Consider the following 25,260-nt stretch of genomic DNA (forward strand, 5'->3'; position numbering starts at 1 on the left):
GTCTTGAGAGATAAAGAAATGCTAGGTGGAATATTTTCCTTTCAAAGAGGCTTTAAATATATCCTCGAGAAAATTACATACTTCTCGATCGTACTTTCGAAAACTTTTTCCCATTCGCGATAAAATTTATCGATAAAATAACGAGTCGAAAATATCAATCAAAATTGAAAGTTGTTCATTCGAATAAATTGAGAACAATTCATCGTCGTAAACTCGTGATCGACATTTGGTACAATCACCTTGTATCATCGCACCCTATCCTTCGAAGTAATCGCCTCTTCTTAAAGGATATCGATGGATTTTTAAAATTCATTCGTCAAAATTTCGTAATCATCAGCGTTAACAAAGTTCTTCGATTATTGCTACTGTTTGACAACGATCGATCGAGTAATTCGACAACAACAAATAATTCGTTCTCTCGCGTCCCTCTTTGCCTATACGACAAACACGCCTATAACTCGAAGTTATTAAATTCCGAGAAATTAGTAATTCCGCGCAACGAATTACGATAAACGACTCGAGACGCGAGACGTGACGACGAGTGTTTTTTGCGCGTGTCATCGCAAGTCGTTTTTTCGATTTTTTTTTTTTTCGAAAAAAAAAAAAAATGCGCGTGCTCGACGCGTTGCCGAACGTAGCACGCATACAGGTATATATATCAAACATTTTGTGTCGCGAATCCATTTTATTTTCTACGTCTACGCGTCTTTCTGTTAAAAATGTAACCCGTTATCTTCGTTGCACCGTACGATCACGGCGCAGAAAAACTTTTTCGATTTGACAAGGAACAAGAGTAAATTCTAATTCTATCTAAGATCGTTTAAAGTTTCTTTCTCGCTACGGATTCTCGCAAGATAGATCAAAAGTTTTTATTACGTTCTAATTGAGAATGATTTTGTTGTACGAACGACAAAGGAGAAATATTTATCTTTTTTTTTTTTTTTTTTTTTGGAAACCTCTTCAAATTTTTGCGAACGATGGAAATTAATTGACAATAAAAAAAAAAAAAAAAAAAAAAGAAACGTGTCAAATATTTTCCGTGTTGATTTGTTGGAGAATTGTATTACATATTTACTTTCTGTCAGATTATATCAGGATGCAACAAGTGACGTGTTAAATCCTTGTAGATATTTTCGAGGAAAAATATTTTCCATTCGGGTCGAAGTAATGGAAAAAGAAGGAATTTTTGGTTACTGTGATACTGAGATCGTTTGTAAATTTTAACAAATGGAGAAGAAATGAGGAAGAATGGGAAAGGGAAAGAGGAAGAATGGAAAGAGAAAATGGAAGTCAGGGAAGGAATTTTATGGCTTGAAGATATTTTATTCGTCGATTAAAGTTTTGTACGCGCGGCGAGGTAAGAAAAAGAAAGTATCATAGCTTCGAGCTAAGATTTCAAAGGATTTTTCACCAACAAACAAACACATATTTTACTTTGTTGTTTATCTTTACTTGCTCGTTCGTTTCTTCCGCCATTTTACATCGTTCCGTGAAATTTATACAAGATGTAAAAACTATGTCACAGTGCGTATTCTAACAACACAAAAGGACTTCAGACTGATTTCAATGGCAAAGTTGAAGTTGAAACTTTGCGAAACTTAAAATGCTTATTTTTTTTTCTTCTTTTTTAAGAAAAATCTTCTCTATCAAAAATTAAAATTATAATTTTTAAAATTCCTCAAATTTAAGTTTGTAAAAAAATAATGGGTATTTAAAGTTTAAACATATTCAAATTTTATGGATTATTAGGAATTTAAATAAAAATATTTTTATATCAGAAAATTTTGGATTTCGAGTTACAAAATTATCAAAAAGTTTTTCAATTCAAGAATTTCTTAAGTTTCAAGATTTCGTTTTCAAAGTTTTAATCCCATCCTTAAACAAACTCTTAATATCCAATATAGTTCTAAATTGCATAATATCCAATTTATAATTAAATATATTAAAATTCTATTTAAACAACGATTTAAACAAATTTGTCATTCGTCTCGCACGAGAAATCCAGCACGAAACGAAATTTTCTCGTAAATTTCATCGTGCACGAGGGTGGAATAACGAGGAGAAGCGCAACGAATCGTGAATAAATCGAAAAAAGACCAAAGCGATCGTAAGAAGATGGGCAAAGGGTGATATTTGCGGATATAGTGGTATCGAACGTTTTCACGTGAGTCTAATAGAAGACGGCGACGAAGGAAGAATAATGGGAGGTTTGCCAATATCGAGAGATTTTTCATTGGCCGTCAAGCGAAGATAGCGATTTGGGGATTTTAGCGAGAGGAGGTCGCGCATGCGCCACCAGTCTAGTTACTAAATATTTGTTTGACTCGACCGATATATAGATCCGATGTTAATATAATCGTTATCGACGAAAGAGGGCGAGCTCTCCGCTATCGCCATTTAAAATTGATGCGATCTCATGAGGGGTTGCGCGTCGATTTAACCGATTAAAGTTGCAAGATCGAGGCGATTATGGCTAATTTGAGAGGACTATTACTCGAAACGGAATTTTATTTCTGTCCTTAGATAATCCAGGAAAAATAATACCGTCTATAAGTAATTGGCTTTCAGCCATCTTTTGCTTTTTATTTTGTCGAAATAACATAAAATATATCGTAAGATAGTGATTTTAAGAACAATGAAATGTAAAAATTGTGCAAAGTAATAACAAAAATGGTTTAATCAGTTTATTTCGAATAAATTGAATTAGTTGTATAAATTATTGAGAAATTGTTATGAAATAGATAAAAAATGTAAAGTATTTTAAAATCAGATTCAAGAAGATATATCGGAAAAACTTGTTGCTTGTTGAACGTGTTGGAAATTATTCATTATTTAAAAAAAAAATTTATATCAATTTTGATATTTTTATACACGAATACTATAAATTGACATTTATTCAACTCAAAAATATTCGCAATGATATTTTTGACATTTATGGATGGTAAATCGATCGAATCATCGAACGAGAAAAAAAGTTGAAATACCTAAATAAATAGTTAAAAATAAACTAGAAGGAATGAAGTGGATCTAAAAAAAGTCACTTTGATTTATTCAAAGTATTATTTATCATCGACTGTAATCCCTGGGGCGTATACAGAAGCATGCTTCGCATATCCGAAATTATAATTTTCATGTCTGTTATTCATGCGTGTACACATATACATATATATATACGCGACAAGACGGCGACAGTGACGACGATGCCGGCATAATTTATGTAATGGCGCAAACATCTACGAAACGAACGATATCCCTCTAAACGAACATTCCGCGCATTACCATTCTAAACCACGAAAAGTTTGAATCCGAGCGAAAAGTTTTCGATTCGAGTGCGCTCGTTAAGCCAAAACGCGAAAAGTTGTTTGCTTTTTCGAAAACATTTTCAACCGGTGGTAAACTCGGTACAACCTCGGTATAATGACGATCGATGGTAGAGCGCACTGGAAAAACACTAGGAAAAGTTACGATGTAAAACGATTGCTATTGATTTTACGGGAAAAATTTTAAAAACGATTTTGAGCTTGTTTGGAATATGTGTAACGTGCACGAAAACACGTTACAATAGGTTTTAATAAACCAGGCGAATTTATGTAAATTTGCGCCAAAAATAAATGCAATATCTCGTGAAATTTTCAAAAAATTCAACACTTTGTAAGATATTGTTACACGAGCCTCGTTCATTGGATGGAAAAATGTAACCGTATAGAGAAAGATAAACACGAGGTATTTTAATTTATATTATTTTTACTTTGAAAATAATGTAATAGAGAACGGGACATCTGCATCTTTAGGTTTACAAGTCGATTGAAATGCGAGAGAGGCACGATAAGAATTTAATTGTTATGTAAAGATATGCATATGTATATTAGATATGCATATATATTTATACCACGAGCATGTACCACTGGTATATTAATAAAGAAAATTGGAGAATATCACGAAAGGAAAATGTAAAAAGTATGTGTAATATGTTAATGTCAAGTGCTTTCATGTTCGGTGATAGAAATTTCTCGGGGAATAAGTCTCGAGAAGCGAGCTCGCAAGATTAATCGTTGTTTCAGAATTGTTTGCTACATAAAGAGCAGGTCGTTATGCCACTGAATTAACCCTTCGAGGACTATTTGAGCAGGAGAATGTGTTTTATCGTCGATTCGATGTGAATAAGAGCAAAATATAAATATAATGTCGACTATAAATTAATTATTTCTGAAAATAATTGGACGAAATAGGTGAAATAATTCATCGCTCAATTGAGAAATAAATAGTGGTTTGTTCGTATAAAGACGGAAAAATATCAAAGAATACGAATTAAGAGGAAATATATCTACAAGTTTATCAAGATCTGAAGGCAGATGGCGTGAAATTGCACTATAACGAACTTTAATAAGCGACACGTATTAACGAGCCATTTAAACTTTGTTTCACTTTGCTATAAATTTGGTGGTGCGCGCGAATTTTCGAAATCGTGGAATTCCTTGGATCGGATCGGCAAAGATCGGCCGAACTTATCCGAAAGTATCCGAATGTATCCGAATACGTACGAAGATTACCGAAGGAATTATTCGCCATTTTTATTAATCGTATCTTCGCTTAATAACATCAAAAAATATAATATTTTTCTTTTTAATACAATCGTTATTTCGAGAATTACAATCATTACGAATTCACATATATTTCTCTATAATTAATTTCGAAATAATATCTCATTTTATCCGTCTATCAGAGAATTTTAACGAATCTGAAATTTTTCAATGGAAAGGAATCAAAAAGATTCAAAATCCATTCAAATCAGAACTCAAGCTTTTTGGAGATGCCCCTTTTCACGATTTCTCGTTTTGTTACTATTGAAACGAGGAATATCGTAGGTAATGTAAAGATGTAAACGAGGAAGGGAGAAGTTTCTATTTCGCAATCATCGATATCACTCTCCTCTTTGCGTTTCAATTTTGCTTGACTACATACATCGAACTTTTAGCAGTAGATATCCTTCGAACGACTCATTTACCATGTTTATCAAACTGTCAATTTTTAATGCGTCCATGTTAAATGAAGTTTTCACTCTGCTTTTCCATATTTCTTTTTCTTTTCTCTCTCTTTCCAGATAAAAAATAAAAGTCGGCCGCATGAATCTGTAAATAGTTGAAAGAGAAATCGAAAAAACGAGAAGAAAAGGTGCAACGGAAGGTAGAAAAACGTTGTGCGGATAGAAAGAAGTACGGTTGAGAAGTAACCAGGTGAACATTATAAAATCGAAGTAAATTTTCTCGTCGATCCTCTGTTTCGTTATTTTTCCTTTTTTCACGATATCAGATACCGCAGCCGGTATCCCCTGAATCTTTCATAGACCATTCTTTGTCTGCGAACCGGAGGAATACGTTTAAATCGTAATTCGTTCGACTGATTTTTTAACGAGATACGGACCCCCTCGAAGATACCAAAAATATATACGTAACGTCTTCGAGAAAAATTTCTCCCTTTGCACCTCTTTGAGCGCTATACGTGCGAGGAATATTCGATTGCATTTGATAGTAGTTTGGATTCCTCGTGGAAAATATTAAGCGAATGAGGGTGAGGGGAACGAATCTGCTTCCCCTTTTTCATTTCAAGCCTCCGTCGATGTATCGTTTCGACGTCCATTTTCGATTTTGAAAACTTTTGTAGCGCGAAAGGATAACAAATAGGGACGAGTTGAAACGTGATTCTTCAGATTCTTGAATCTGAACGTTTGTGAAAAATATCCTGAACGATTATTTTTTTTAAAAAGAATAGTAATTTTTGAAATTCTCATAATCGATCAATGCAGTAACGATGTAATAATTTATCTTCTCGACGAAAAATCTAATTTTTATGTTTTTTTTTTTTTAATCTCAATCAGTTTCGATGTTTCAATTGAGCCATCCCTCGTAATAAGACTTAATTTTTCTTTTTTTTTTTTTATCAACTATCAAAGGAAAGAGAATGCAAAGGATCAAAGAGACGTGGATAAAAATGTGTTTTTTTTTTCGAAGGAGGTATTTCAATGCGAATTCGCAAGAGAAAAGAATAATCCTTGACTGCACTTTTTCTTTTCCTTTTTTTCTTTTGTCACGATCATTCTCTTCTTCTTTTTTCTGGATTCATCGTATTACACGCGTATTCATATTCGACCAAAAAAAAAAAAAAAAAAGAAGAAAGAAAGTTAGAATAGGTCGATGAAACGTTTGTCCTTTCTACTTTCCTCTTATTTTAATCACTTCTTACACTGACCTTTTTCTTACCAATGATTTCTTTTTTTTCTTTTTCTGCATTCATTTCTCGCGGGAATAATATCGGGTCAAAGTTCAATTTTCCAGAAACTCTTGGCACAAAATAATAAATATTTCTTTGTGCTTGGAGCGAGAAAGAAAAGTTCTCTTGCACTTTGTGTTAAAAAGGGGAAAGGTTCAAGAAGTGATTTAAAAAAATTTCTGATTTTTAATAAAGCTTCGAATTATGCAATTTTTTTTTCTTTTTATCAATAAGCTATCTCTTCGAGAAAATTAAATTAAAAAGTTGAATCAAAACTTTTGAAATTTCATTGTCTTTTTCATATTTCGAATACGATCTTGCCTGAGAATTTTTTCAACAGCAAGGATTACATAGAATACTTATTGAATCCAGTGAATATTCCGTTAAAAAATAATTGCATCGTAATAATGCTCATAAAATTTCATCGAAGAAAAATGTTCTAATTTTCTTCTAATTTTCTTCAAAAACAAATTTCCCATTTTAAAATTACAATTTCGCGAGTGAAAACAATTTCCTTTCTCGCTATACGAGTTAATTTTTACTTCAAATTGATGATCAATTATCATCTCCCCTATCTCAACTTCCACGTCTAGAACACGTCCTCCCTGTGAACCAGTTGAAATTAATTCCAATCGCTCCATTACTTCGAGCAAGATTTCTCACGTTGAAGCGAGAAAACCAATCGATTTCCATCTTTCGAATTTTTTTTTTTCCCCAACCACCTCTCCAATTGTCGTTCGTACAAAGAAAATCGGTTGTAACGTCGTAAACCGTTTCGAATACAAAGAATCTATAAAATCGACGATCAAGCCACTACTCTGAGATTCTCTACTGTTCCTATCTTCTTGCTACGATCGCAACAATTTTCTCAAACGATTCGTGCAAAAAGGGAAAGAAACAACGTCGTCCTCCGCGCGCGAGGGAGAAAGAAACATAGAGAGATAGAGAAAAGTGGATAGCGATAGGAAGAGAGAGAAGTATAACAAGAGGATATCTCGTCGATTCAAATAATTTTTCCTACTCCTCTTCTTTTTTTTTTTTTTTTTTTCTTTCCAATCACAACTGTACCTACGTATGCGTGTACGCCGGGCTGTGGTGCAACGGGTTTTCGCCGGTTTGACCCCCAACATCTCTCCTTCTCTTTCTTTCTTTCTTTCTTTTTCTCTTTCTCTCTCTTTCTCTCTTATCCGTTTCGACGACCGGACCGAGGCGACGGGGCGATCGTTCGGCTTGAAACGAACGACGACGATTTGTCCGGCCTCGAGGAGGCCTGCCGTTACTCGCCGCCTAGCGACAGCGCCTGCACGATCCTCGGGTCGGCCTTGCTACCCTCCCGAAACTCCTCCAGGGTCAGTTTGTCGTCGTGGTTCTTGTCCATTTGATCGAAGATCTTGTCCACCCTTTTCTGCGGCGTGTTCTCGTCTTCCGCCTGCGGCTGCTGACCCTGGAAAACGGCAAAACACAACCGACCAAGAATAATCTATTAGGTTCTCGCGATTTAAAAGAAACCCTTGGGCTTTTGGGCTTTTGGGATTCGATTGGAGAAATACGGTAGGTGAGAAGTGGTGTTTGAATAATTGAGTAGATTCGTGGCACGAGTGAGAAGGGGATAGAAAGTGCAAAATTAAACAAGTTTTCTGAGTTATTTAGAAAGAAGAAGAAAGTTTCATTTAATAATTAATTACCAATTTAACAATCGGATAATATTGTATATATTTAACAATTAGATAATTTTGTACATATATTCGAATATCGAATAGATGTACAAGTTGTAAAATTGTGAGAGCGCGTTGTTGAAATACGAGTTGTAGTCTAATATCGAGTTTATAAAAAAACGAGGTCGCTGTCCGAAAACGGGGGAAAAAATTGTGACGAGGGTCCTTTAATTCGAGTTTCTCGTGTCGACAAGACTTTAGATAAAACTCGAGCCAGGAGAGAAGGGCGAGAAGTTAACGGAGCTTTGGATGGGATTTTTCTTCTTCTATCCCCGTATCGTTCATCGCTTCCGACTTTTGACCGAGTTTATACCGTGGCAGCCACCTGCGAAAGTCTTTAACACTCTATGAAAAAGATAAAATTATAGAGATTTCACTCGCGAACCGTCTCCAATATTTTTAATCATGGAGGCCAGGATATTTTACGCTCGCGTATTATTGTCTTTGATGAGACACCGTCGAGTCGAGACTAGTTAGAAATTGGGCTAAGAGTATTCTAGGAATTTAAATTTTTTGCTCTATGAAAATATATTTTAATCATGGAGGCCAGGATATTTTTCGCGTATTATTGTCTTTGATGAGACACCGTCGAGACTAGTTAGAAATTGGAATATTATTAAGGAATTTCAAATTTAAATGTTTCGAAAGTAAATTAAAGGTTGCGAGTAAAATTGCGACAAGGTTAATAATAATTCTTTTTCCCGTTGAATATCCCGGAATAGGGTTAGTCGTGATGTAATTAAGTGCCTTGGCATTATGTATTCCGCGGAGGAAATTTATCTCGAATCTTGCGTTGGAATAATGAATGAAGTTGGATTAAGAAGAAGAAGAAGAAGAAAAATAGGGGAAAGAAAATCGATGAGTTTTCATATATCGTTTGCAGCCGGTGGCATTTAACGCTATTTACGGGAAAATGCAATGTATCGTGTTTAACATCGTGTTTATTTCCATCGTATCGTTGCACGTTTGCCAAGAGAAATATCATTGAATTAAAGTGTTTTCTTTGTTCTTGTTGTTCCAGTTGTTCACAATGGTTTCTATGGGTTGCGTGAACGCGATGGGAGATCAGCTCAAAGCAAATGGAAATTATCTTTGCCATTATTTTTCGACTTTTTCTTTTTTTTTACTTTCTATTTTTCTTTTCTTTATTGGTTTTAAATTTTTTTTATTTTTTCATCTAATTTTACGATTCGTCACGCATAATTCGTAAATTTTTGGCACGTTTCTGTTTCTCGATTCTTCGCTTATTTTTCTTTTTTTTTTTTTATCTTTCTACTTTTAATTTTTCACTGTTACAAATTTACAATCCATCTTCATCATCGTATATTTGTAAAAATCTTCAACCTTTTATTTATTTTTTTTTTTTCAAAAAATACAATTTACATTATTTTTTAAGAGATTCTCTTTTATCAAAATTACAGACTTTTAAATATTCTTGTTTTGCTTTGATTTTTGTTTTTTCTTATTTTTTTATTAGTTTACATTTCATTATTTTTCCTTTACTTTCTTCTTTATTCTTCTTTTTCTTTGTGTCTTCAAATTTATCGTTTCATTTTCATCGACCAAGTGATTCGTAAATTATACAATTTTTAATTTTTTACTTCTTTTTTGTGTTTCTTTTTAACAAACGAATGGGATTGAAATCATCGTGAAACATTGGATCGTTTGTTCAATGAAACGAGTGAAGTATACAAACGTTCGTTGGATTTTTTTTTTAATTAAAAAATTAGCGGAATCCTTCATAAAATTATCCAAAATAAAATTCGAAACACGTTCCACTGAAGAACTCGTTGAATCAATGGAGAGGAGAATGCTTTTACCCGTGGCGCAGCTGTCACTTCGGACTGATACGCGATTAATCAGATATTTATAGCATCGAAATTTGGTAAAAACGTTTAACGACGTTCTCATGACATCTATTGGAAAGTTGGACAGCTGCTTCACGTTATCCCGTACCAAACTAATTTAGGCGTTAATTTTCGAACGAAACGAAAGAGAAAAATATATTTTTATTAAAATTATCAATTATCAAGAAAAGAGAATGATAATAAAAAGAAATAACAATTAATAACATTAATCCACAATTATGAATGCAAAATCCTTTGACTTGAAAAAGTCTTGCAAGGAAATTAATAACTAAATCAAAATTCCAGGTTTTAATGAAAATTTGTATATACATATCGAGACTTTTTTTTGAATATCATTGAAAATTGGCAAGAAACTCGAACATTAAGTGATTAAGATGCATTTGAAACGAAATTCTCGCATTGATCATGCTCCATCGCGATATGGCGCAATTACTTTGAAGGAGACATCGGAAGCGAGCATTTTTTCTCTAAACACGCCCTTAAAAAAAACCACGTGCAATTTATAAAGATACGATCGAAATGAAAAAGAGAATAAAGAGTGATGGTAAGCTCGATAAGAATGGTCATGCATGCATATTTTCGTTCCTTTTTATTGTGTACACGATGATAATTAGGGATTATGAATTTAATCAATTCTCTATTTCATGGTATAGTTAGATTTCTTTTTATTACACGGTGGATAAAAAAATTAATCAAGAAGGCAATGAAATTTGTATTGAATCAGATTTGGATAAAATTTATTTCGAATGTATAATTCAAAAATATTTGCTACGAAAAAGGTTTAAAATTAGTATTTCAATATATTGTTTGTATAATGTTCTTTATTTGGTCAAATAATAAATTTAAAAAAAAGAATCTTTTTTTCTAAAAAAAAATTTAATCTTGAAAAGTTTAATTTGCACTCGATTGCTAGAATTTTAATTTTCGATTTAGAAACATGCAAAAATTATAAAAATATTTTAATGTCTCGGAAAGAAAAAAGAAAAAAATACAAATTATAAGCGAAAATATAAAATAAAATAATTCAAATGTGTATAGGGATTTAAAATTTAATTAACGAACTTATATTACATCACATAATTTAATATAATTAATTTTTTTAATAACGAACGTTATTTTTTTACCATCTAAAAGCACATTTTAAGACACACAAATCTACCAAAAAATTATTCCATTCACATGAAATCACATGCCTTGCAATATCATGCAAGCAAAAGATAAATAAGTAAATTAAGTAAATTTTAACAATAAATAGTTTCGATTTTTAGTTTTAATTTGATATTCAAAGCGTCGAATAGCTCTTATTACGGTTATCCCAGAAAGAGTACAAAGATGAATTATAATAATTGCGAACAAATGTCATTAATTAAATTTCATTCGAAATCTCAATTGCTCATTTTTCCATCCAGAATCAATGCCCAATTCTGCATGCAAATTTAATTTGATCTTATTCTAACAATAAGTAAGTAATCGAGATAATCGTCGTTTCCAATACCCTGCTCTATATTTGCTTTTTCGAGCAACAAGATCCCATTTACCCGTGGCCATGAGTAACAATCGACGAGCTCTAAATTAATCTCTCTATTTTCACGGTCGATTTCAAGATCGATCCGCGAAATCAAAATCCATCCCACGGTCCATTGGGTATCCCGCGGTGGCCACGATTACATCCCGCAGGATAATCATCTCCACTCGACAATCGGCGAGGAAGGACCTCCTTGATCGACGTCTAATCTCCGTGGCGCGGCTGGAATTTTCCCTGTTTGCTGGCGCCAATGCGAGACCAACGATATTGATAAAGCCGAGTCCTCGGCGTCGGCGTCGACTTTGACGTCGGCGTCGGCGTTCCACGGGGGAAATTCGGGCATCGATCGGCCAAGATTTTCCACGACCGTCTCGAGACCGATCGTACGATTAACCGCGTTTCGCGATTAATAGGGGGAAAAAGACGATCCTTCAACCCCCTTGGAGAATCCTTGATATCGCTTGTCCAATAAGTTTCTATTTTCTTTGTTTTTTTGAGTAATTAATATTATTCGATTGGAAGGATTCATTTTTATTGTTAGGTTGTATTATCTTGTAAGGAAATTTAGCAATCTTCTTTTCCACCCCTTGGAGAGGATCCTTGATATCGCTTGTCCAATAAGTTTCTATTTTCTTTGTTTTTTTGAGTAATTAATATTATTCAAGGATATTGAAACGAGGAGGATCTATTTTTATTGTTAGGTTGTATTATTTTGTAAGGAAATTTAGCAATCTTCTTTTTCACCCCTTGGAGAGGATCCTTGATATCGCTTGTCCAATAAGTTTCTATTTTCTTTGTTTTTTTTTGAATAATTCATATTATTTGATTGGAACGAGGAGGATCCATTTTTATTGCTAGGTTGTATTATCTTGTAAGGAAATTTAGCAATCTTCTTTTCCAGCCTTTGCAGGGGATCCTTGATATCGCTTGTCCAATAAGTTAGTGTGATTCTTTTCTTTTCTTTTTTGAATAATTAATATTATTTGATTGGAAAGAGGAACTCGAAGGCTGTGAAGATCCATTTTTATTGTTAGGTTGGGCCATCTTATAAGGAAATTTAGTAATTCTTTCTTCCACTTCTTCGAGGGGATTGATATTGCTTCTCCAATAAGTTCGTGATTAAGAATTCTTAACGTAGATTAAGAATATTTGTTTTTTTTTTTTTTTTTTTTTTGAATAATTAATTTCATTAGAAGGAGAAATTTAAAGGGTAAGGATTTATTTTTATTATTGGGTTGTTGTGAAGTGAAGTGAAATGAAGTGAAGGATAAAAGTTTTCGTGTATTATCTTATAAGGAAATTTAGCTAATCCAAAGATTTTGGTTTTAATGAAAATTTGTGTGTATATAGAATATTTGTTTCAAAGATTATAAAGTGTTTCATAATTTAAATTAACGTAAAATAACAATTTGATTTTAACGAATTATGTTTAACAAAATTTTAACGAAATGTTACTTCAATACGAGATAGAGATTAAAATTTAAAATTGAATACTTTATCTATTCAATTACAAAAAAATAAAAAATGTTTAAAATTATAAATTATTATTATACATACTCTTCTACATACACGCAAATTTTCATTAAAAATTAAAATCTTTGAATTATTATTATCCTTATATAATATTATCTATAGAATAATCAAAGTATTTAATTTTTGCCAAATTAAAGACTAATCACACCTTCATTAAATTATTCTTCCATTATTTTTGCAAAAAGTACACGAATTTTTTTATCATCAATGGATAATCAAATATCCCAAATATATCAATTGTTATTTGGTTTTGCGATCATGTTAACTCATCGATTCGAAATGGACTCGATTGACGAATGTAGCGTAACACGTCGTCAGATATAATTATCAGTGGTGTATATTCAAATAAACAAGGAATTGGAACGTAATTACGAAATCCAATTAACTTTGATCGTGATTCCGTTATATAGGATCGAATCGTCACTGTTATCCAGCATAATAAGCAGCTAACTGTTTAAATGGTGTATTAACTCTGTCTCGAAATTCGACTGTGTAACGACCGAATAATTTTAACCAGATGAAAAATGTGTAATGGAAATGTTTTACGTATTTTTTTTCTTCTTTTTTCTTTTTTTTTTTTGAATTAATCTTTTAAAGGATTGTCGATTACTTAATTTCATTTAATTAAATTTATTAATTAAAATTTTATTAATATGATCGTCAAAAATGTTAATAATAATGAAAGAGTTACGAATATTTTTCATAAATTTATTATATTTCGTGCTAAAGATCCATTTCTTCAAGGGTAAAATTTTTATCGAAAACATTAAAAAATGAACATGCAACATTTTTACACTAATATTTATCGATATATCATTTAATTTAACCGAAACATGAAACACGACGAAAGAGCACTTAATTGACAAAGAAAGATGTGAATAAATACTTTTTGCAACTGTTGCTTCCTTTTTCTCGATACGCTGCACGAAAGCAGAGGGGAAAGAAAGCGGAGGGAAGTTTCTAATTTTCTCGACACTTTAGAACCAATGTACCTACCACCATCTCGTACATCGCGTCCACGATATTGTACATTTCCTCCCTTGTGATGAAACCATCGTTATCCACGTCATAGAGTCGAAACGCCCCTGAAAGTAAAGAAGAAGGAAGAGTCTTTATTATTACCGCTATAACTATTTCCTTAACGATATTTCACAATATGAATCGAAGTAAAAATATTAGGTCGTTCTCTTTTATTTTATTCTTCATCGATATACAAATTTTCAAAAAATGTAAGTTCTTTTCTTAATAATAATGGAAAATTATTAAAACGCTTAGGTTTCAAGAGTGATGAGAGGAAGGTGGCTTTGAATGAATGGCATTAATAAAAGCCACTTGAAATATTTTTTTTGAATAAGTCAAAATCATTTTAAAAAATGGAATAGCGAAAGTTACGGGAAAATAGAATTCCGACGTGCACAGAAATATACCTGTGTATAAATACTTTAGAAATATACGTACTTATGCACATTCTATATTTGGCAATGAGTACTGTACACGTGTACATATACTTCTAAATTTTTTATTACTATTGTACATACGTACATAGATATACGTGTGAAATAATCAAAATTTTATGAACAATAAGATAACATGGTAAATCAGTAAAAATACTGAAATACTAAAATTTTCGAAATTTATAATAACATTTGACGAAACGCGTTTAAAAAGGCCACCCGTTATTTGTTGAATATACGTATATTACAGATCTTACATCACTCGAAACCTCAGAAACATTAGTTAATTTGAAGCTTTTTCCATTATTATTATTATTATTATTATTATTATTATTATTATTATTTCGTTAATTTTTCAAATTGATAATTTATTCTCTAACGCGAAATTCATTCAAAAACTGTCACTACTCGTTTCGTTCCGTTAAACGTGTCATACACACAACTGGAAATCTTGGAAACATTTGTCTCGCTTAATTTCAAGCTTTCTATTTATATATTCGTCAAGTTGTCAGAAGGAGAAGGTTTTACTCACAGTGAAGTTTCTCGTCCAAGTTTCCGCGCGACGTCACCGAGAGCGCCCTTATGAACTCTTCGAATTCTATCGTGCCGTCCTGAGAACAAAAAAGGAAAAAAAAAAAAAAAAAAAAAAAAAAGAAGGATATTCGTTCGTGGAGATTGCGTCGAAACCAGAAATTTAGTTCAATTTTCAACCGTGGAACAAATTTCGCGATGAATTTATCACGAGGAATAAAATTATCCGGATAATCGATCGCTCTTCGAATCACACGGATCGTTTAACCTTTTATGAAGACTTTTTAAAGTTCGTTAACCTCTCCATGCCCTTTGATTGTTTGCTTATTTTTTTTTTTTTTTTTTATCATAAACTCTTTTCAAAATCTAATTTTTTTTTTAAGGGATAAGAAAAAAATTTTCTTTCGTGGATATTACGATAGAGATGTACAATCAGTTAAAAAAAGTCAAGGAAAATTTATTTATACTTGAAAAATTTGCGTGTGCAATGTATTTATTTTCTTTTTTAATCTCTTTGAGGATACGAAATCAATTTTCGGATTTTTTCTTTTTTTTTTTTTCATATTTTCCGTAGCAATGGCTTGAAAATATTTTTTTACAGTAATAGAATTCTAAAATTATTTTTATTTATTTTATAATTTAAATTTAAAAAAGAACAAAAATAATACTAATACTTTAAGGATTGATTTCGAAATGATATTCCATTAATAAGAAAATTATTCTATATATATATATATATAAATATTCATAAAATGTATGAAAACTTTTTGCAACTGATTGATACATCTATTTGTGATTTTTATTTCTATTCCATAAATATATTTATTTTTATAATATAATTATTTCTGACTTGGTGTGATGAGAATCGAATCACTGATCACAAAAATTAGAATAGGTTAAGAAAATTTTTATCGTCAATCGTGATTTATTGCAAAAGAATTTTTAAAAAACATTTTAATCTTCCGAACGAAAACTCAGCGAAAAAAAAGTTCGAGTAGTTTAAAGTGGTACAGAAGCGAAATTAAGAAGACAAGGGGAAAATGCTGCATCACAGATTCTATATTATACGTGGATGATTTTTTAAACACAAGTGGAACATGTTTGGGGGGTGTAAAATAGTTTGAGAAAGGAAAATAGTGAAATAAAAATGGTAAATAAAAAATAATAGAATCGTCTCGTTCTAAAATTGAAAAAGGACATGGAGAGGAGGAATATCTTCGTATCGTATCGGTAGATATTCTTTCGAAATGGTTTTCGCTTAAAGTGACATTTATTCTCGCTTAGAACCGGTGAATGGAAATGTAGGGACCACAAGAAATTTTATATTTTGCATAAATTTTCATAATTCGACTGCTGGTTGAATACAAGATAACGTTTGTAAATACACTCTCGGTAATTTTTTTTCTTTTTTTTTTTTTTTTTTTTTTGAATTTTTGTCGCAAAGATGATAATTTTAAAGAAACATTGACTAGGTAGAATCGTGATAAATCCTTTAAAATTATTGTTATTGTTCATAAAGGCAAATAGACCAACGACTTTGTATGTTAATATATTTTTAACAGAAATTCTACACAAAGAAGATTGCAAAGAGAGAGGGTAAAAGATAAGATAGTACAGTACCGTTTAAAAGTTTGGAAGCAGTAAGGAGTTTCAAGTAAAAACATAAAAAGTCGCATTGATAAATTTTTATTCATTACAATCAATTGTTGAATAATTAAATAATATATTGAATAATTAATATAAATAGTAATAATAGAGAGTGATCCAGATGTTTCTTTTCGTTCAAATATTCAATTGATATGTTCTACAGATAAAAGTAGAATATATACGTAAAAAGAATGTATAGTATTTCTCTTCTTCCAAGTAAAGGCCATATGAGTTCTCTGTTGTGGATAATTACAATTCAATAGTTTCATAAAGGTAGATGACATTTTGAAATGAAAATGTAGATATTTACAGAGTTTATATTGCTTTTCATATTTTTCTTGTAGCCTTTTAATAACTAAACGTGACATGTACGTGACATTTTAATCTTATTTTTACTTGTAGAACACACTGATGAAACAAAACAAGAAAAATCTGCAACGTTTTATATATTGAAACAAAAATTTCTGCTTTATCAAAATGATTTTTTTTTTTTTTTAAATTACATTTAAACGAATTTTGGTCATTCTATTTATTAATTTTTCTCTGTCTAAAGTATACTCTGTTAAAGAACATTTATGATTATTTTTATATTAAATTGTTGCAGATGAAAGTGACCAAATTTTCAATACGAGAGTTTAATATTTTTATTTTTATAGAAAATATAATATACAAAAAAATATATAATCGATTATAAAGTTTGATTCAACAAATTCATCGAAAAAAGTTAAAATTATAACAATTGACTCGATTCGATTTAATTGATCATTATTAATAATTCCTTATAGTTATGTTCATCAATCGTGATATTTTTTATACCAATTTTTTTCAAAAATTCTACATCAGCAATTTTTTCACAAATGTATGAAATACAGTTCATCAAAACATTGACACAATTTGATTTGCACGACACGATTGATGAAAAAATAAACAAGTCACATACAACTTCCAAATTTATTTAGTCACTTTTGTTTTTTTAATCTTTTTTTAACATTTTACAAATCTTTGAACTCGATCGATTATATTATGCGACGAATCAATAATATTAAAAAAAAAAAAAAAAATTACCAATGTTTCCAAACTTTTGAACGATAATGTACTTCATTCGCAATTAACATAAACAAACGTAAATAATAAATGTCGAATCGTTGGAGATAAATTACATTGCATAATACTCACGCTATTTTCATCGAACACTCTGAAAACGAGGGAGGCGAATTTCGATGGATCGCCGTGGGGAAAGAACTGCTTGTAGATCTTTATGAAACCCTGAAATCACGCAACAGGCAACCTTTATCTTCAAACTTTCCCCTTATCTAGCCGCGTATCGATTTTCGTTTAATTAACGTGCCAGGTGAAACGGGGTCATACCTGTTCCGTCAGCAACCCGTCGGGGCAGTCTTTCAGGAATCCTTTGTGCCTAAACAAACAGTCGCCAATGTTATCGAATCTGTTCTTACTCGTTTCGTAACATCCGTTTTCCTTTTTCCAGTTTCAATTTTATATTCTATACAAATGGACGGATCGATTGGCAAAACGTTACTGTAAGGGACAGATGGATTAAAACCGCAGATCCGATAGAACACGTTACGTTGCGTGATGGGGGATGGAGCACTCGAAAATCTCAAAACCTCTCGAAAAACTCGAGTTTTCGAGCTTTCGAAACTTTTTTATTTTTATTTTTATAATTGGAAATTGTTTGGATAAAAAGAAAATAATTTGTGCAAATAATTTATTTAAAATTTATTTTATCATCGTTTAATTAAATGGTGATAATTTAACGTGGTCTCATTTTAATTGGTACGATTTTAAAATAGTTTATAAGAAGGAAAGAAAAAATGAAGTATAGAAATAGAAATTTTTATAAATTATAAGAATAATTTATAAAAATATTATTGGTTAAAAATAGTAACCAATAGTATTGGTGAATATTATTATTATTGGATGATTTTAAATGATTTTCAAATTAAATTCAAAGAAAATAATAACTTAAAAGAAAGGTTACGTGTTTACGATCCCATGTCAAGAAACTTTTGATTTAAATAAATAAATATATAAATAAAATATTAGGATTTTAATTCTTTACAAAATAGATACTTTTTAAAAGAAAGGAAAAAAGTTTCGAGAGCGCGTAAAACCTCCTTCACGAATTTTTACACACACTATACAATATTAATTTTCTCATACAAAAAATGTATTTTCAAATGCAAGAATTAATTGTCACTTAATTATTATTAAAATATAATTTAATGAAAATCAGAAGCGTTTGAGCGTTCAATTTTATTGGGCGGGAACGTTAAGTACTGTATGAATATATGCACATTCCCATAATCCGCTGAACAATCTTAATATGACAGCGGTTCGCGATTATATCGATGTCGATTCGTCTATCTTCGAAATGAATTGATTCGAGATACGTGTGCAGATCGAAAATTCATTTTTAGTGACTCACCATTGTCGAATTTCCTTCTCGGTGACTGAAACAGAAAAGAACGAAAGCAATTTTAATCGAGTGCAAAATGTAACGAGAAGCAACGATTTGCAAAAAGTGTTGAGCAAACAGAAGGGAAAAGATTTAGAAACTGCAGATGGTAAAACGAGAAGAATAATATAGAAGGTATGTTATATTTGGTGCAATTTCTGTCAAATTTGTGTCTCATCGTGATTGAGTGAATACGAAATTTTGTCAATTTTACAAAAATCACAAATGTTTTTTTGTAGAATTTTAAAAAAAGTTAGGTTAGAATTTTTCATTTCGGAGAATTTGTTTTTTTTAGAAAAGGAAAATAAGCGAAATTATTATTAATTTCTAATTAGTCAGGAAAAAAGGAGAAAATCAATGTAATATGAAATATTTAATATGAAATATTTATTCTAAATATTTTTTTTTCTCATTTACGTAATTTTCATTAACACTTAGATAGTCTGATGGCGTGTTTCGATGTGCAATTTTCAATGGCTTGTCTAAAAATTTATGCGAAACGGATTTACAATTATACACGAAACATNTAATAATATAATATAAAATTTTAGTTTTAACGCAAAAAAGCATCCGTATACAATTTACACTTACTTTAGATAGAACTTTTTTATCTATAGTAAAAAACTACTTAAAACTTTATAATTAATGCGATATATCATTCGATTTACAAACTAATTAACTTAATTGTAAATATATTAAACTTGTATTAGTAATATAATTACAAAAATCTGATGCTAATGAGAATGAAACGTATAAAACGCGTTTAAAAACCGCGTTCGTTGCAAAGTGAGGTTATGTAAGCACTTTTGCGTAACCATTGAACGTATTATATATATATTCTCATATATACGTGATTCTGAACCAGTTTCTTTTTTTGGCATAAAACTTGCAGAAATGATTTTTATGTGCACTGATATCCTTATCAGCGAAAATATTATCAGGAAAATACGGAAATACACAAATATTCGCGCGAAAGATGGAATCTGTAATAGAGTTATTGCGAAATTTCACGAGGCAAATCGTTTTTTGATTCGAATGTGATCCACGATGTAAAAACATCAGAGAAATTGGACGATCTCGAAAGATCGTTAGAATCATTGATGAATTGAATTTATTCGAGGTAGAAGGAAAAATATATCAAGATATATATGCATACAGAGAGAATAGAGAGATAGAAAAGAGAATAAATCGAATTCGAATCGTTTTGAGCAAAATAAAAAAAGTGTCAAAGTGGAGAAGAGAATCCGGATGGCTTTTCTTTCCTTTGTAGGCCACTGAAAAAAAATAATCGCGTTCTATATTTGCGGACACAATCGTCAATATCATGTGCATTTATAGCAACATTTTTTCCTGGGAAAAAATTATATCGCGTTGAAAGACGGTCGAAAAAAAAAGAATGAAAATTTGTTCGAATACTTCAGTCGGATTTTACGAGATCGTAAACTCTCTAATATTTTCAAAGACATAACTCTTATAATAGTCAAATAAGCTGCTATTTTGCATTGCATAAAAATTCTCGTATCTTTGATAGGTTGAACGATAAATTTCATTTTGAATCAGACGTTGGGAATTAGATATATTAACGTAATATTAAAAATTTGAAAAGTTAATATATTATATGTTGAAATGAGAATTGTAACAATTAATTATTTTTATTTCAATCGATAGAACAAATATATTTAATCATACTTTACGTCAGATGAATTATTTAAAAGAAGATATTGACTTAAATATTTCCTTGCGCGATAAAAATAATTCTTTCGAGTGTCGGCCGCAACAAATCATAAGTTACTTTTATTTGTCACAATTTTATTATTAATATAAATAATTGCTAAGAATTCTTTTATAAAATTGTCCTCTTACAAATCATCTCGCGATTCGCGAGTTGTGAAACACTATACCGTGAGAAAAAACTGATTTAACAAAATAAGAAGAAGAAAAGAAAGCCGTATTTTCAAGCAGAACTCGAGCCATGAAATTCGTCGATTTCTTCGATAACTATTTAAGTTTCCTTTTGACAAATCGCGCATAAGTAATGCTTCTAGTAGGCTGGCCGTTGTGCCTGACTTTTATAACCTTCGATAAATTTGCGCATGGTTTTCGAGCTTGCACGCAGTTACCAGGACAAGGCCGTCCCTCGTTTTCGGCTCGCGTTTCTTTTTCCTCTTTTTCTCTCCTCTCGGTATTCTGTAATAATTGCATCGCAATTACGTTTCGAATCCAGTATATGCAATTCTATTCCATCGTCTCTTCTTTGCAATTTGTTCAATGTGGCTGATGAAATACTCGTCCATTTTTATCTCGATGTTCTTGCTTGCGTTCTTTTATCAGATTGCGTATGTACTCAAAATTTACAGTCTTTTTTTAATTTTGTTGTTAATTAATAAAATTTTGGAAAATTAAAATTAAAATTACTAATCAGTTCTTCTTTTAAAGTCGGGTCTTTTAAATCATGAACCTTGTCATTCAAAGTTCTTTGAGGTGTGAATTGTTATATTAAAATACTTACGAATAAAAAGTACGAATTATCGTAGATTTTTATAAATCATCAAAAAAACTTTTGGTAAATTTAAGCAACCTAGATCGCTGACAGCGTATGCAATTAAAAACAAATGATTAATAAATAAACAAATGATTGCTGATAGAGCTTAATGAGAAACATTTTTAAAAAGAAAAACACGGTGCAAAAATTATTTGCAGTTCACCTGCAAAGCTAATTTAACTGTTTTCTTAAATTCTCGAATTTTGTCGATTATTTGTGATTCCAAAACTTTCGATCGGTAATGTAGATATGCGTAGATAACGACATTATGTATGTAACACGTTATTAAGCAATTTCTTTAAAAGCGATGAAAATATGATGAAAAATACGATACGATAATAAATCACATACACTTATAAATCTAAGCGTATGATTAAAATACGTATTCCTTTTGTCGATAATGTCTCGATGTATATTTCTATCAAGATATTTCCCGCTATTTTACAAAGCCATTTTCTATATACTTTTAACGATCTTGCAAAAAAAAAAAAAAAAAAAAAGTTGAGTGTCATTTACCGCAAATAAGCGAATCAAATAAACGGCTCGGGATGAAATTACCTCTCGTCGTAAAATGAATTTATTTCGCGGTTGAACGAAATACGACGAGCGAGAGATAAAAATATTTCAGCGCACACATGCACATTTTTCATTCGATTCACAATATTGAAAACAACATTGTTTCGATTATCGGTTAAAATGATTCTCGAATTATTATCAGATTCGTATTCGTTGTTCGATAGTAGCCAATCTTATAGTATCGTATAGTTACTTTTACACGAAAAATCGATGCGATTTGAAATTTGTATAAATAGGAAACAATCGAAAACCTGTTGATTTTCGATGCGTGAAACGTAGTGGAATCTATTTGTAGAGGAAATCGATATAGAAGAATAGACAAGGACAAGGTTAAAAATGTCTCGCGTCTCACTCGATTCGAGTAAAAGATAAGTATTCGCGTTATGGGATAAAACTCGAACTCGTTTTCTTGCTTGGAACGTTACTTTTCTTTCGAATCGATCTTGGAAAGTGAGCTGTAACTGTAGAATAAAGTGCTAGCGCCAGCGATAAAGATTCCGCGAAAATTATGTAACTAGAAAGTTACTAGAAAGGGAGCAAGTTATTCTGCCCCAATAGAATCGTTCTATGTTTCTGATTGGTTGAACTATTTATTACAAGAACGTTGTATCACGGTTATGCAGCAAGGAATAATAAGGATAGGAATTGAATGCGTAATAGTCGAAAAATATTATTCTCGATTCAATAAAAGGTTTAATGATCGGAAAATAAGTTTATGGAACTTATTAGTTCTTATTAGTAGAACTTATTAGTAGAACTTATTAATAGAAGTTTATAGTATTTATGAAAAATGAACGAAAGGAGATCAATTTCGAAATTCACTCGCAATGGATAAGGTTTGAAAATAGCGTAATCAGAGATTGCCATAGGACACCCGTTTCTCGATACGTTGGGAATTCTATCGATTTTCTGACAGCAACGAGCTGACACTGACCGATTAGAACTCGACTTCCAATTCCGGATAAATCGGAAATTTTATTTTCGAAATCCTATTTTATTTTTTGAAAATGACATTTTGATTTCAGATTTATAGAGCATAGCTTGGACTCGAGTAAAATATTTTAAGGGTATATTTCATCTTCGCGTTCGAATTCGAATCGAAATGAAATATAGGGGCACGGTAAAGTTGAAATTTTATTTCTAAAATATTTTATTTTCGATTAAAACGATTCCTTTTAATCCAAGATAAATCGAACTTTTATCTTCGAAATGCCTCATTTTTTTTATTCAGATTTATAGAGTTTGATTACTTCTTGAAGTAGAAAAGTTTTAAGAGAATAGATGTATTATATAAAGGAACCAGAATCATAAAATATTCCATATATTTCGTTTCCAGTCCATTTTTCGAATTTTGCAATATTTATTTATACTTGCAGTTGAATAATAATACAAATATTGACAGCTTCTTATCATTTTTCATTAATAACAAGCCTACCAAAAAATTCGAAGAATAGAATATATTTAATTCTTTTTTTCCTTTGTTCGATACATTTCATGATTATAGAAATCGAATTAATAAATAATCGAATTAATAAATAATAAAATGGCGAGTAGCAATCGATGTACGCATAGCGTGTTTCTTAATTAATTAACTCGGGTGCGAAGTTTGACGAATCACGAATTACGTGGAAAACGAGATGCGAGGTGATGCTTTCAAAACACGTAAAACCGCCAAAGGCTCTAGTTGAACATCGTTCAGCGTTTTAATAACGTTTAACGCGTAATGAAGAGAAAGTGAATTATACGCGGCATGAATCATATTGCGACATAATGGAAGTGTAATTAGACACGATCGAAGAAGAAATAACTCGAAGTTCAAGACAAAATTTGATAAAAAGAACGATACGTTGAGATTACGAATTACTTACGTAAAAGTTCGAGTTGAAAAACTCTTGTTGAAAAACTCTTACGAATTATACATTCCCAAAAAATATATATATATATTTGCAAGTGGAGAAAGTTACTTAAAAAAAGGAAAAAAGAATTAAACTTGAACCTCCAACGTAATATAATTTCAACTTTCAAGAGAGATTTCAATTCAAGGATAAACTTACCACCGATCATCGATAATTATTAACTACTTCTAAGTAGTTACTCTTCCCTTCAACTTCGAATAAAGTTGATACAACAACGTCTCGGCCGATAATTCTTCCCTCAACTTTTCTTCTCTTTCAAAGATCCTTAAGAAACGAGAGGAACGAAGAGGGATCTCTAATGTGAATCGCGAAATGGGAACACGGACGAGTAACGTTGCGTTAAATAAAGAGGAGATCATCCTCGTGGAAACGACGAGGAGAGAGTGTACATCCTCTACGTATAGACAAGTGTCAGCTGGAGGGAAATAAAGCGTGGAAGGCAAGCGAGGGGACGATATTACGACGGGTTAACGATAATTTCAGCCACGTGGCTGCCACTTTATTGTTCGATACACGATGCCAGCGACGTCGTTGCAACTATACGAATAATTTATTACCACCACGTATACGCGAGGTAGCGTATGTCGATCAACTTGGTAACGTATGATGTAGCTTCCATACATTCGACGTTATCCATTCAACATTGTTTTTTTTACAATTATTTGGCTCGTGTATGCTTTTTCAATTATTCGAATATTGGGGAATTAAGGTAAGATCTTTACGATTGGACGAGAATATTTGGCTTTACGAGAGTGCCAGAATTTCCAGTATATTACGTTGTCTCCCTTGTGCCAAAAGTAGAAGAGAGGATTGTCTGTTTGAGTAGGGATGTGGAACGAATTTTTTTTTCTCTTTCATTCTTCAAATTAAATTTGTTTTTTTACGCTTTCTTCTCAAAGTTGAATTAATTAGATATTATTTGACGGGATTAAAACGATATTGTTTGCAGTAACATCTTAGATATTTTCGTGGAAATGAGAAGTATTATAAATATTGATATCTGGAAAATGAATTTTTAATAATATATTTCACGTTTAAAATATAAATTATGTACGTATAATAATTGTCCAAAATTCCTTAATATTTAATTCGAGGAATGAAAAAATATATTTCCAAAATTCGTATAGATTGATTGAAATTCGATCAATAGATTCGGATAACAGTAGCTCGCCTAAAATAATAAAGCATCGATAAACTTTTATTCCTA

General features: G+C 31.3%; 1 protein-coding gene across 2 annotated transcripts in view; it reads right to left on the bottom strand.

Moving 5' to 3' along the window:
• Positions 1 to 1,795: 1,795 nt before the first annotated feature.
• Positions 1,796 to 25,260, bottom strand: part of LOC122714050 (frequenin-1) — a 49,304-nt gene continuing 25,839 nt past the window's right edge. For both annotated transcript variants that reach the window (XM_043935047.1, XM_043935046.1), the window contains 6 exons: positions 18,990 to 19,014; positions 17,909 to 17,957; positions 17,717 to 17,806; positions 14,895 to 14,973; positions 13,905 to 13,993; positions 1,796 to 7,711 (listed from right to left, as the gene is read on the bottom strand). In XM_043935047.1, the coding sequence (XP_043790982.1) occupies positions 7,544 to 7,711; positions 13,905 to 13,993; positions 14,895 to 14,973; positions 17,717 to 17,806; positions 17,909 to 17,957; positions 18,990 to 19,014 (500 nt within the window). In that variant the 3' untranslated portion in view covers positions 1,796 to 7,543. The remainder of the gene's footprint in view (positions 7,712 to 13,904; positions 13,994 to 14,894; positions 14,974 to 17,716; positions 17,807 to 17,908; positions 17,958 to 18,989; positions 19,015 to 25,260) is intronic.

This window comes from Apis laboriosa, unplaced genomic scaffold (genome assembly GCF_014066325.1).
Source record: "Apis laboriosa isolate Shangri-la unplaced genomic scaffold, ASM1406632v1 scaffold279_cov145, whole genome shotgun sequence".
NCBI classification, from domain to species: Eukaryota; Metazoa; Arthropoda; class Insecta; order Hymenoptera; family Apidae; genus Apis; species Apis laboriosa.